At 40.0% G+C, this 10,903-nt stretch overlaps 1 protein-coding gene across 1 annotated transcript in view; it reads right to left on the reverse strand.

Annotated features, from left to right (window-relative positions):
- Positions 1 to 2,044: 2,044 nt before the first annotated feature.
- The window catches only part of LOC111868067 (lysophospholipid acyltransferase 7), a 23,662-nt gene continuing 14,803 nt past the window's right edge, over positions 2,045 to 10,903 (reverse strand). Inside the window, exons 6-8 of the mRNA XM_023858434.2 lie at positions 8,362 to 8,541; positions 6,245 to 6,380; positions 2,045 to 2,593 (exon numbers count right to left, since the gene is read on the reverse strand). Coding sequence (XP_023714202.1) covers positions 2,378 to 2,593; positions 6,245 to 6,380; positions 8,362 to 8,541 — 532 coding nt within the window. The 3' untranslated portion in view covers positions 2,045 to 2,377. The remainder of the gene's footprint in view (positions 2,594 to 6,244; positions 6,381 to 8,361; positions 8,542 to 10,903) is intronic.

A 10,903-nucleotide genomic window follows, 5' to 3' on the forward strand; every position in this document is an offset into this window, starting at 1 on the left:
TAGACAAACAAACTCAGTGGCCTGTACTCCGCAAGCAAACTATACTGACTGGGCTACCGCTGCTTGTTAGCGAAGTTAGTGCCAACTTTTAGCAGACAGAGGGTGTCACATGGTCAGCACAATGAATCCCTATGGCCGTTGATATCGGTTTTCTAGACCGGAGCTGCTATTTCCTTGAAATAGCTCCTCAATTAGCCTTACGAGACAGTGAACCCCGTTCCAGACCTACTACTTCTCAGAAAATCTGGTAGTGCCAGGAATTGAACTCATGACATCTGGATCTTTAGCCAGGAACACTGACCACTAGGCCACAGAAGCAGTCACGTTCCTGGTATATGTTTGCTTATTATATTTTAAAAGAGGTACCGGTAAAATTGTATACTTTTACTTAATATATGGGGAAATGGAAATATAACTCCACTATTTTTGACCTCAACACTAGACAGAGGAGAGTTATCACATTTGTGGCTTGGCCACTTCAAATGAACATACTATTATTTCTTGTCAAATATCAGATGATATGAATCCTTTCATAATCTTTGAAATATAAAAGAACTGTCCAGATACTCAACATACTTTTCACAAAGTATGAAGCAGAACAGAACCAAGTCACTCCACGCTGTAAACCAGATGTGTTTTATCTGACAAATCTACCAACTTCAAATCAAAATACAAATGATTACATGAGAAACAGGGAATAAAACAACAGAAATTAGTTTTTTTCATTTTAAACTGTCTTTTCTTTGGGTTTGTGGGATTTCTTGATACTCCAATAGACAACCACTTTGGAAAGTTTGTGGGCCCTCAAAAGGGCTGATTGCTCCACCAAAGTAAATAGAGTTTTACGACTGTTCGGCTGGTCTGTCTGGCCGGTGATGTAGGGCTGCGTGCGCTGGTAGAAATAGATGTTGGCTAATGTTGTGGCAGCTGAGTTAGTTGTCTGGTCACAGTGCGGCAGTTGCTGGAAGTTGCCTGGTCACAGAGCATGGTTGCTGGAAGACGTCTGGTCGTGGAGCGCGGTCACTGGAGTGGCGGCAGCTGCGCCAGTTGCCCGGTGTGTTGGGCATGACCGCCGGAGAGCCGAGGCAGCCATCCCTGATGCAGTGAAGAGCCGATGACTTCGAAGACCGATCACTCTGGACTAAGTGTGATGACTGACTGGCTGATGTGGTCACTGATGATTGCTGGGTTGGAGCTGCACCTTTTATACCATGGAGGAGCAAAACTTGCAGTTGCTATTGTGGGTGCTGATTGGCTAGCGCACGTGATGATTTAAATGTGGCCTGGACAGTGAGTGTGTATAAATACGAGTGCTGGCAGCAATGTGATTGGTTAGCGCATGTGATGGTGAAAAGTGAACTGGACAGCGAGCGCTGTATAAATATGAGAGCTGACAGCAACGTGCCATGGACTTAGGAGTGAGTGTTAACTGTTGATCGGCAAAACAGCATGATAGTATGTGGGATGTTCCCGCAGGTTAATTGAAATATATCTAAGCACAGTTCAGTTAAAAATTCCATTCAGTCAAGAGATTGTGACATGACACCCAAAAGCTGTAACAGTGACATCAGAATAGATGTTCAATTGCTAGGCAACAAGTCAGTAAACACATTCACGCTGAAATGAATATGCAAGCAAGAATCGAGTGACTTCCATTACTATGCAACAGCACTGTAAACATGCCATCCCAACAATAGAGAGGCTGTGTATTCTGTGGTCCATGCAAAATTGTGGTTATAAAAAAAAGAGTTCAGCTGAGAAGAGTTAGTTGAGTTCTGAGATGCCAGTCTGCTAGGATATTAGCTTGGGAGCAGAGGAATCGATTTGAGCCTTCGGAAATGGCAGTTGCAGGATAATGGCAAGAAAGGAATTAGGCTGTGAAAAGAAGACTTCATGTGTGATTTGAATTTATAGCGAGACTGTTATAAATTCACTGCAAGGATAAGACTAGTGAAGACTAAGAACCGTAGTGGGTGTGTAACAGTGAACTGTAAGTGTGTAGATCAGTAATAGCACTGTATGTTCTGCAATTGCCAGTTGTGTGTATAAGTTGTCAATAAAGCCCCCCCTACATGTGACAATATTCCTGACATTTGCCAATTCAGTAATGTTTTAAGTTAGAAGCATGCATGTAATAATATTTACCAAATTTTAGCACACCCTGTGATTGCTACATTCACAACAGAAAATCACATCCATTATGAACGTTAGATCCTATGGTAATTAATAATCTGTAGCCTCTATTCTTCATTATTTTTATAAAACTCCTAAAAATAAAAATGTCAGAGAGACGCAGGTTTCATTTATGTCAAGTGTGAAACAAAACTGTAGGTATATAGCAGGTAGAGGTCATTTCAGCTCTGAAGATGAATCCAAATTACTCAGTTTTGGATACATGTTTGTTCTTCTTGCGGGACTTAAGAATGAATTTACCAAGAACAAAGAGAATGATAGCAACAACGTGCCCTGCAAAGTAGATGGAGCTCCAAAATTTAATGGTCAGGTCAATACGTAGCAGCAAAAAGACAATGGCCATGTATGAGAATGCTTGCATTTTGAAGAACCACAGGAAAAAGTCCCAAGCCTTTGCTTCCTGCAACAAAATAAAAATTACTGGATATTTTCTGAAACAGAGAAATTAAGGCCGAGTTGATCTGTTTAATGTTTCATATCTTCATACAACAACTACTGAAAAAAGCATTTTAATACTATTCAAATTTTGAACCACACTGTCATGTGATATGTACAATTTAAAAACGTTGTTGAAATTAGTACCAATATACAATCCCTTCGTCTTTATTTGGCACCAAATATCATGCCTTTAGACACATCTTCAAGTTCTTAAACCTTCTCTTTAACATCCATAATTTAAAAGAGATTTCAGCTTAAGCTCCTGTGTAACAATTAAAATCAGTACTTCTTCTATCATACACAGTAATCTTCAAGTAACTTCTTAATAGGCTGCACCACAGCTCAAGCGGTTAGTCGCTGGCTTCCCACTGCAGCGGCCCGGGTTCGATCCCGGGTCTGGTCAAGTGGGATTTGTGGTGGACAAAGCAGCGCTGGGGCAGGTTTTCTCCGAGTACTTCGGTTTCCCCTGCCAATCTTCATTCCACCAATTGCTCCACAATCACCCTCACCTATCATCTGGGGCTGGTACAACAGGCCAGAAATGGCCGCAGTACAAGGGACTTAGTCCCATCCCACTAGCATTAAAAAAAATCTTATTACACTTTTTTTGTACTAAAGCATTCTGTTATGCTTTACATTGGAAGACTTAAACAGAATGTTACCAAATTTATGAATCTCTGAAGACTACAGGACTCATTTGAAGTCACTTTTCTATAATATAAAATACGAACATGCAGATCATCTGAGATCTGACTTTGCTCTTCTGTTTGATGGTCACAACTGGCAAAATTTAAAATGAGATCTAAAAGTTTGTGACAATGGAAAATTGTTACAATTAATATGTTGTTGGACATTATCCATCATCTTGTCTGTTCTTAAAAAACCTTCCTGTTTCTTAAAAAAAAAAAACGTTTTGGGGACTGGATTCTGTACCCGTCTTCAGGTAAAACCTACTCAGTTGGGTCCAATAGACAGAGCTAGCCCCTATCTCCAGACACCTATGCCAGTTTCAGAAGCAGTGGAAAGCTCATACAAACATAATTTTCTGAAGCTAAAGGAGATCCGACCATGTTCTTACAGAATCTGAAGAATCCATTCTGAAGAAAGGGCTGAATTTCGCAATAAACAACAGAATGTCTAATCTTGACATGGCATGTGCGGCAGAATCTGCTAGGTCCAGACTTCCCCCCACCTTGGGTATGCGGTTCTGTTGGCGGATCTGGTGTATGTTAGAGAAAGCAAAACCTTTTTCTTCTAACATGACGAGGAGGGAATCCATGGCGTTAAAATCTTTAAAAAATAATGGGCATATACAAATTCTACAAGCTGACAAGGGAAACTGCATGGTGGTGTTGATCGAATCTACTTACAAGGAGAAGATAGTCAGCCTCCTAGATGCAAGGGTATATGAAATTTTACGCAAGGATCCTACAGCTCAAATTGAGAGAAAAATATGGACACTCCTTACTAAACATAAAACTATTCTTCCCGCAGCACTGAAGAGAAAATTGACCCCCTACCACAGCAAACCCCCTCACCTCTATGGACTCCCCAAAATACACAAGCCTGATATCGCACTCAGACCAATAATTAGTTCTACTGATTCTCCTTGCTATGCATTAGCTGAATTCCTCCATAAGATCCTCAGCCCTCAATCTGGAAACACAGATTCCTTCGTAAAGAACTCTGAACATTTTATAAAATCAATACAGGATATCAACCTGCAAAAAGAAGACTGCCTTGTAAGTTTTGACGTTGTTAGTTTGTTCACCAACATACCAGTGGAACAGGTCTTAAAAATCGTAAGAAATAGACTCAGAATGGATCCTTCCTTCCCAGAACGCTCACCTTTACAAGTTGAAGATGTGATGGAACTACTAGACATCTGCTTAAAAACCACATACTTCCAGTTTGAAGATACGTTCTACCAGCAAAAGGAAGGTATGGCAATGGGAAACTCACTATCTCTGGTGGTCAGTAATATTTTCATGGAGCATTCTGAAGAAATAGCAATAGACACAGCTGAATACAAGCCTGCTAAATGGCTTAGATATGTCGACAACACGTTTGTGATATGACCATATGGACCGAAAAAGCTACAGGAATTTCTTCAACATATTAACAACATCAGGCCTACTATCAAATTCACTATGGAAGTTGAAGTTAATAATGCACTTCCATTTTTGGAGGTTTTGGTTACGAAACAGGGTCCAAAACTGACCACCAAGTGTACCGAAAGCCTACTCATACTGGCCGTTATCTTCACTTCAAGTCCAATCACCCACACCATGTAAAAAGGGGAGTTGTTCATAGTTTGGTCAACAGAGCGAAGGTCGTATGACAAAACCAGAAGGATTTTAGTAGCGAAATCAGAAACATAAGACATGACCTGATGCTCAGTGAATATCCTAAAGAATTTGTGAACTCTGTATTGAAGCCATCGACAAGAAATCGTCCCTCTTCAGGCAGAACATACCGGGGCACTGTACTCATCCCATATGTCAAGGGTATCGCCGAGAAATTCAGATGCATCGGGAACCATTTTCAGCTTAGAACAATCTTCAAAACGAAACATACGCTCTGGGGGACATTAATGAAAACTTGACCCGTTAGAGATGCCCAGAAAACGAAGCACTGTGTGTATAGCATCCCTTCCGACTGCAGCAGATGTTACATCGGTGAAACTAGCAGACCCCTAGAAGTACGCATTAAGGAGCACAAATATAATATGAACCAGGGTTTGCTAGAAAAATGTAAATTAGCCCAACATGCATACGAGGAACACCACAAAATTCGTTGGAATGAAGCGAAGGTCTTGTAGATCTAACCCAACACCACATACAGGAAATACAAGGAATCAGCCCATGTCACTGCTGGACCATCCAATCAGTCAACCCAGTGTGGATATCTCTCCCATCTGGAACCCCTGTCATCACAGAAGTCAACAGACTACAGCGCCGTCAAGTGTAGCTGGAGGGGGTAACTATTTGTTTCATGTGTTGGTACCACGAGGAGTATTGCTTCTCTCTAGGTATGATTTCATTCAAGATACTTCTCTGGTGCAAGGCCTCATATGTGATGGCTTCACTATTTCTTAGCTCTCACAGATGGTTTGTGTTGTGCTTGGATTATGAACCCCTTCTGAAACCGGCATAGTTGTCTGGAGATAGGGGCTGGCTCTGTCTATTGGACCCAACTGAGTAGGTTTTACCTAAAGACGGGGACAGAATCCAGTCCCCGAAACGTTGTTTTGTTTTTTTTTAAACAGGACGGTTTTTTAAGAACAGACAAGATTATGGATAATGTCCAACAACATATGAATTGTAAAATTTTAAATGGTGATAAATTATAAACATATTTATACATTTTAAATATTTTTGTGTGCTAGAAGTTAAAAACCTAGGATCTGTATAAAATAGGTACTTTGGCAGTGCATATTGACACAAAGACAATTACATTCTTTTGCTGTTTCACAGTTTCTAATGTACAAGAATTTCTATCCTCCTTATGTAATTGCTAGCTCTTAAAATAAAGTGAACAACATAAATGTTGCCAGAACTCCCTTTCTTGACTTGGTTTAGTTTACCAGTATATATGACATACATATACATACCCATCCAGTGGTATCTTTCCTGATTTTTACATACACATCCTCTACAGGGAGGTACATGGGAGCAGACATGAGGCACAGATAATAGCCTAAATACACCCCGTGCCATATAGCGGACACAGTCATGGTAATGAGAGCTCTGAAAAAGAAAACAGTATTATTTCTTCAAACTGAATGAATGCTTACTACACTGTAAGAATGCCACAGTATCATAAAGAAACACTGTCCAGTATATATGAAATTTATATATTAAGGAAGGAATCGAGAAAGTCCAGTCAATATAACTGCCTTATGTGCTTAATAAATGAGGAAAGGGGGGTTCGAATTCAAACAGAGTCAGAGGTCTTTCTCTTTCAGATCAACCCCAGCCTCATATCGAATGGGGTACCACTGGTCAGGCACAACGCTGCCCACTCACCTCCACCTACTGCTAATATTAAGAATATGTGGAGCGATCACAGGGACAGAGGGACTAGATCTAACAATTGGGCTTAACTGAGTTCGCTTTTTATCTGATGGAGACAAAAATAAATTCTCGAAAACTCTGTTTTAAATAAAAGTAAGACAAAGAATAACGTCCAACATTTCAGCCGCCACAGTTCTGCAGGAGAAGGAACAATGTAAACAGGTTCAATCCTTGAAGTTAGTGATGACATTCTTAATAATGAAATGAGATGACCTCAGTACCTTTCAAGCTCTGTACAAAGGAACTTCACAAAGAGGATTTAATAAATTTTACTAAAACAAGAAAGCATTTGTATGAGTATACATGATATGAGTATATAAGATGGTATGCAAAATCACACTCCAAACATAGTCACTTGTTCAAAGGTCTAAGTATTTAAAATCTGAAGTTAAATATTTACAGAGAAGTGGTTACAGTTCTTTTAGCTGCAATTCAGAACGTTTTCTCAGATATGAGACACAAGTTTGTCATATGTTAGCCCTTCAGCGCTCTTTAAAATACACAGTACACCAGTCATTTGTTCCCTTGACATCTGACATACACAGCACACCTTGTGCCTTGCAGTCAGCTAATATTTTTAATTGTTCTTTCAGAGTGAATTCTTGATTCATATTTTCTTTTTTTTGCAGAACTTTGTTGCTTTAAAGTACTGCTTCCCACGTTTCTTCTCTGTAAAATCCCTTAGCCCTTAGAAAAGCACTGATGGAACTCCAAACCAAAATTAAAATCTGCAGATGAAGAATGACTCAGAATAGGGTGGTTCTGCCAGTAACAAAACAGGAAGTTAAAATTTCAGAATTTTTCTTTTATGTATCTCACATATTGTGAAGACTGGTTTCTAACTTTTTTAATGAAAATGTACTGAATATTGGGAGTACTGCTATAGAGCTGGACTTTAGTGGTGCATTCTCCACATGCTGAAATATTTCTTGATACAATCCCAATACTCAAATGACCTATTTTTGTCAGCCTCACAGCCATTACTGACATTACTGGATCCAGTGATTGAGGCTAGCTCTTTCTAAGGGACCCAACAAATAGGTGTTTTCCCTCACCTGTGGACGGAAACAGATACAGTTTCTGAAACGTCGTGCCTTTCTTAGTTATCTTAAAACCACGACCATGGATAAAGTCCGAAAACCCAATATCTCTGTGTGATAAACTGAGGGTGTTGAGGGGAATATTTGGACTGAAGACAGATGAAGTGATAGGAGGTTGGAGAAAACTGCATAATGAGGAGCTTCATAATTTGTACTCTTCTCCAAGTATAATTAGAATGATCAAGTCAGGGAGGATGAGGTGGGCTTGTCATGTAGCATGAATGGGGGAGACGAGGAATGTGTACAGGATATTGGTGGGAAAGCCAGAAGGAAAGAGACCACAGAGAAGACCAAGGCATAGGTAGGTGGGCAATATTAGAATGGATCTTAGAGATAGGATGGGATGGGATGGGATGGATTGGATAGATCTGGCTCAGTGGAGGGCTCTTGTGAACATGGTAATGAACCTTTGAGTTCCATAAAATGCTGGGAAATTCTTGAGTAGCTGCAGAATTGGCAGCTCCTCCAGAAGGGCTCAGCTCCGTAAGTAAGTAAGTATTAGCCTTACCATAAGAAAAATGTATTCATAAATTTCCCAAGTTCATGAATCACACCTAAACTGATTCCTTGGAAGCCGTTTGTAAACGTTTACAGCCAACCAGTACTGGATACACATATTCCAGCACTTCATGCCGCCTCGGAATGTAGGTACAAAGTCAGATCCGTATGGATCTATATTGTGGATTGTCTCAAAGTTGTATTTTTCCTTCTTGGCAAGCAGATGATTTGATGCTCTGAAAAATTAAATGAAGTAACAATAATCAGCATTACATTTACTTAACTACAGTATATTAAAAGAATGCAAAAACCAGTAATGTAGGAGAACTAATGCACAAGAATACTACTACACCCGTCCCCACACGCTTCACTTCGACGCGGTGTATGCCTCGACTAAATTCAGCGGAATGAGTCTTACATCNTCCATCAGATCTTCTATTGGTGTGAGTGTTTTCATTGACACAGTAATGGTTTCACCCAGCAATTGCCTAGCAATGACAGGGGAACACAAATACACACAGATTGATGGGAGGGATTTATGAAGTACACCATTCAGTTGGGCTCAGGTGCCATGATATACATATCAAGTTTTACAATGACTGATTTAGGCTTTCAAAAGTTGATAGAGTGAGGGGGGGCTACACAGACACACAGGCAGCCTGCTTTTATTTTTTTTTTTTTTCAAAATAAGGAAAGTAGGTTAAAAAAAACATGTATTTATGAGAGTGTGCATGCAAGCACACAACAAAGTTCCCAGACTGTTACTGTTGCAACTGCCTCAGAGAAAGAAGATGAGAGGGGGGGCCAAGGTCACACTTTTGCAAGCCTATTGCTTCAGTCTGCCATGTGATATCATGCTGTCAACATGCACTGTCTCTACATGAGTGCTTTTTCAATTTCATGTTTCATTTTGTCTGCAATGGATAGCAAAATCAAGTCTGCATAAAGTTTTGTGTGAAGCTCGGTAAATCCGCTATTGAAACCCTTGAAATGCTTCAGGAGGCTCTTGGAGAACATTCTTTATGCTGAACAGCAGTTTTTGAATGGCATTCACATTTCAAGGCAGGTTGAATGTCAGTTGATGAACATTCAGGATGACCAAGCACCAGTAAAATGAAAGAAAATGCTGATAAAATTTGAGAACTCATCCATGAAGAGCGTCGCTGAACAATCCATGAGCTCGCAGACACCGTTGGGATCAGTTATGGAGTTTGCCAGGAGATCTTAACACATAATTTGAACATGCGCTACACTGCCATGAAGTTTGTTCCCCAACACTTGACAAATGATCAAAAGCAGCCATACATAAACGTGTCTCTTGACTTATGACAGAAGGATAATGAGGAACCAACTTTTATCTCTAGAATCATAATGGGTGATGAAAGTTGGATTTATGGTTATGATCCAGAAACAAAGCAACAACTGTTGCAGTGGAAGAGCCCATAATCACCAAGAGCAAAAATGCAAAGCAGGTCCAGAGATCAACAAAGAGCATGCTCACTGTTCCTTCTCGACATGAAGGGGATTATTTACTGCGAATTTGTTCCTCCTAACACTACAGTAACTCTGACTTTTATTGTGACATTTTGAGACGCTTGAGAGAAAATGTGTGACAAAGAAGACCAGAACTTTGGTGCAAACACAACTAGCTCCTTCACCACAACGCGCCCAACCACACGTCCCTGAAAACCATACAGTTTTTTACTAAGAACAACATGGTTATCTTTTCCCATCCTCCCTACTCGGCGGACTTAGCCCCCTGTGCTTTTGCTTTGTTTCCCAAATTGAAAATGAAACTGAAGGGACGACATTTTGAAACAGTGTCTCACATCCAAAGGGAATTGCAAGCGGTACACAACAGAATTAAGGAAAATGACTTCCACAGTGCTTTTGAAGCAGAGAAAAAAATGATTGGATCACTGTATACATTCCCAAGGAGACTATTTTGAAGGAGATGGAAGCCAAAATTAAATAAGTTAAGCCAGCATTTCTTTTTTGACCTTGTCCGGGGACTTTCCAATAGCACCTCATACATGCATCTGAAGTCAAACACTGAATGAGCCCCACTCTAGCACCTGCAGGTAATGTAACTAAAACTAATAAATACATAAATCAGGTACCTCAAAACTTGCATTTCTGTCAAAGTGTCTCTTTTCATTCATTTATTCCATTAAATTTTATAGTACTTCCCCCAAACTAAGTACATATAGGTAATGAATTGATAACAGACAAACAGTTGGAAATGGTGTTTTCTATGCAGTCTGTGCCAAGATGTTATAAGCAGGACAAGTCTAGAGTTCAGTTACTTGGCAGACAGTCATAGGCCAGTAAGGGTGTGAACACAGATGCTGAGGAAGCTATGGCATTGGAAGCCGTTACCATGCGACAACCAATAAAGGTACAGCAGACTGAGAAGACTTAGTGCATGCTGTATTGAATTGTAGTGTGTGTGAATTAGCAACAGTGATATACCGTATTTACGCATGTATAGGCCGCGTGTGTGTATAGGCCGCAGCACAATTTTCAGACAGAAATTATAGAAAAAATAATTTTCTTGGAATATTATTTCAGGAGTATTACACCCTGTATTACTAATTA

Source organism: Cryptotermes secundus, unplaced genomic scaffold (assembly GCF_002891405.2).
Source record: "Cryptotermes secundus unplaced genomic scaffold, Csec_1.0 scaffold97, whole genome shotgun sequence".
In the NCBI taxonomy this organism is placed as follows: domain Eukaryota; kingdom Metazoa; phylum Arthropoda; class Insecta; order Blattodea; family Kalotermitidae; genus Cryptotermes; species Cryptotermes secundus.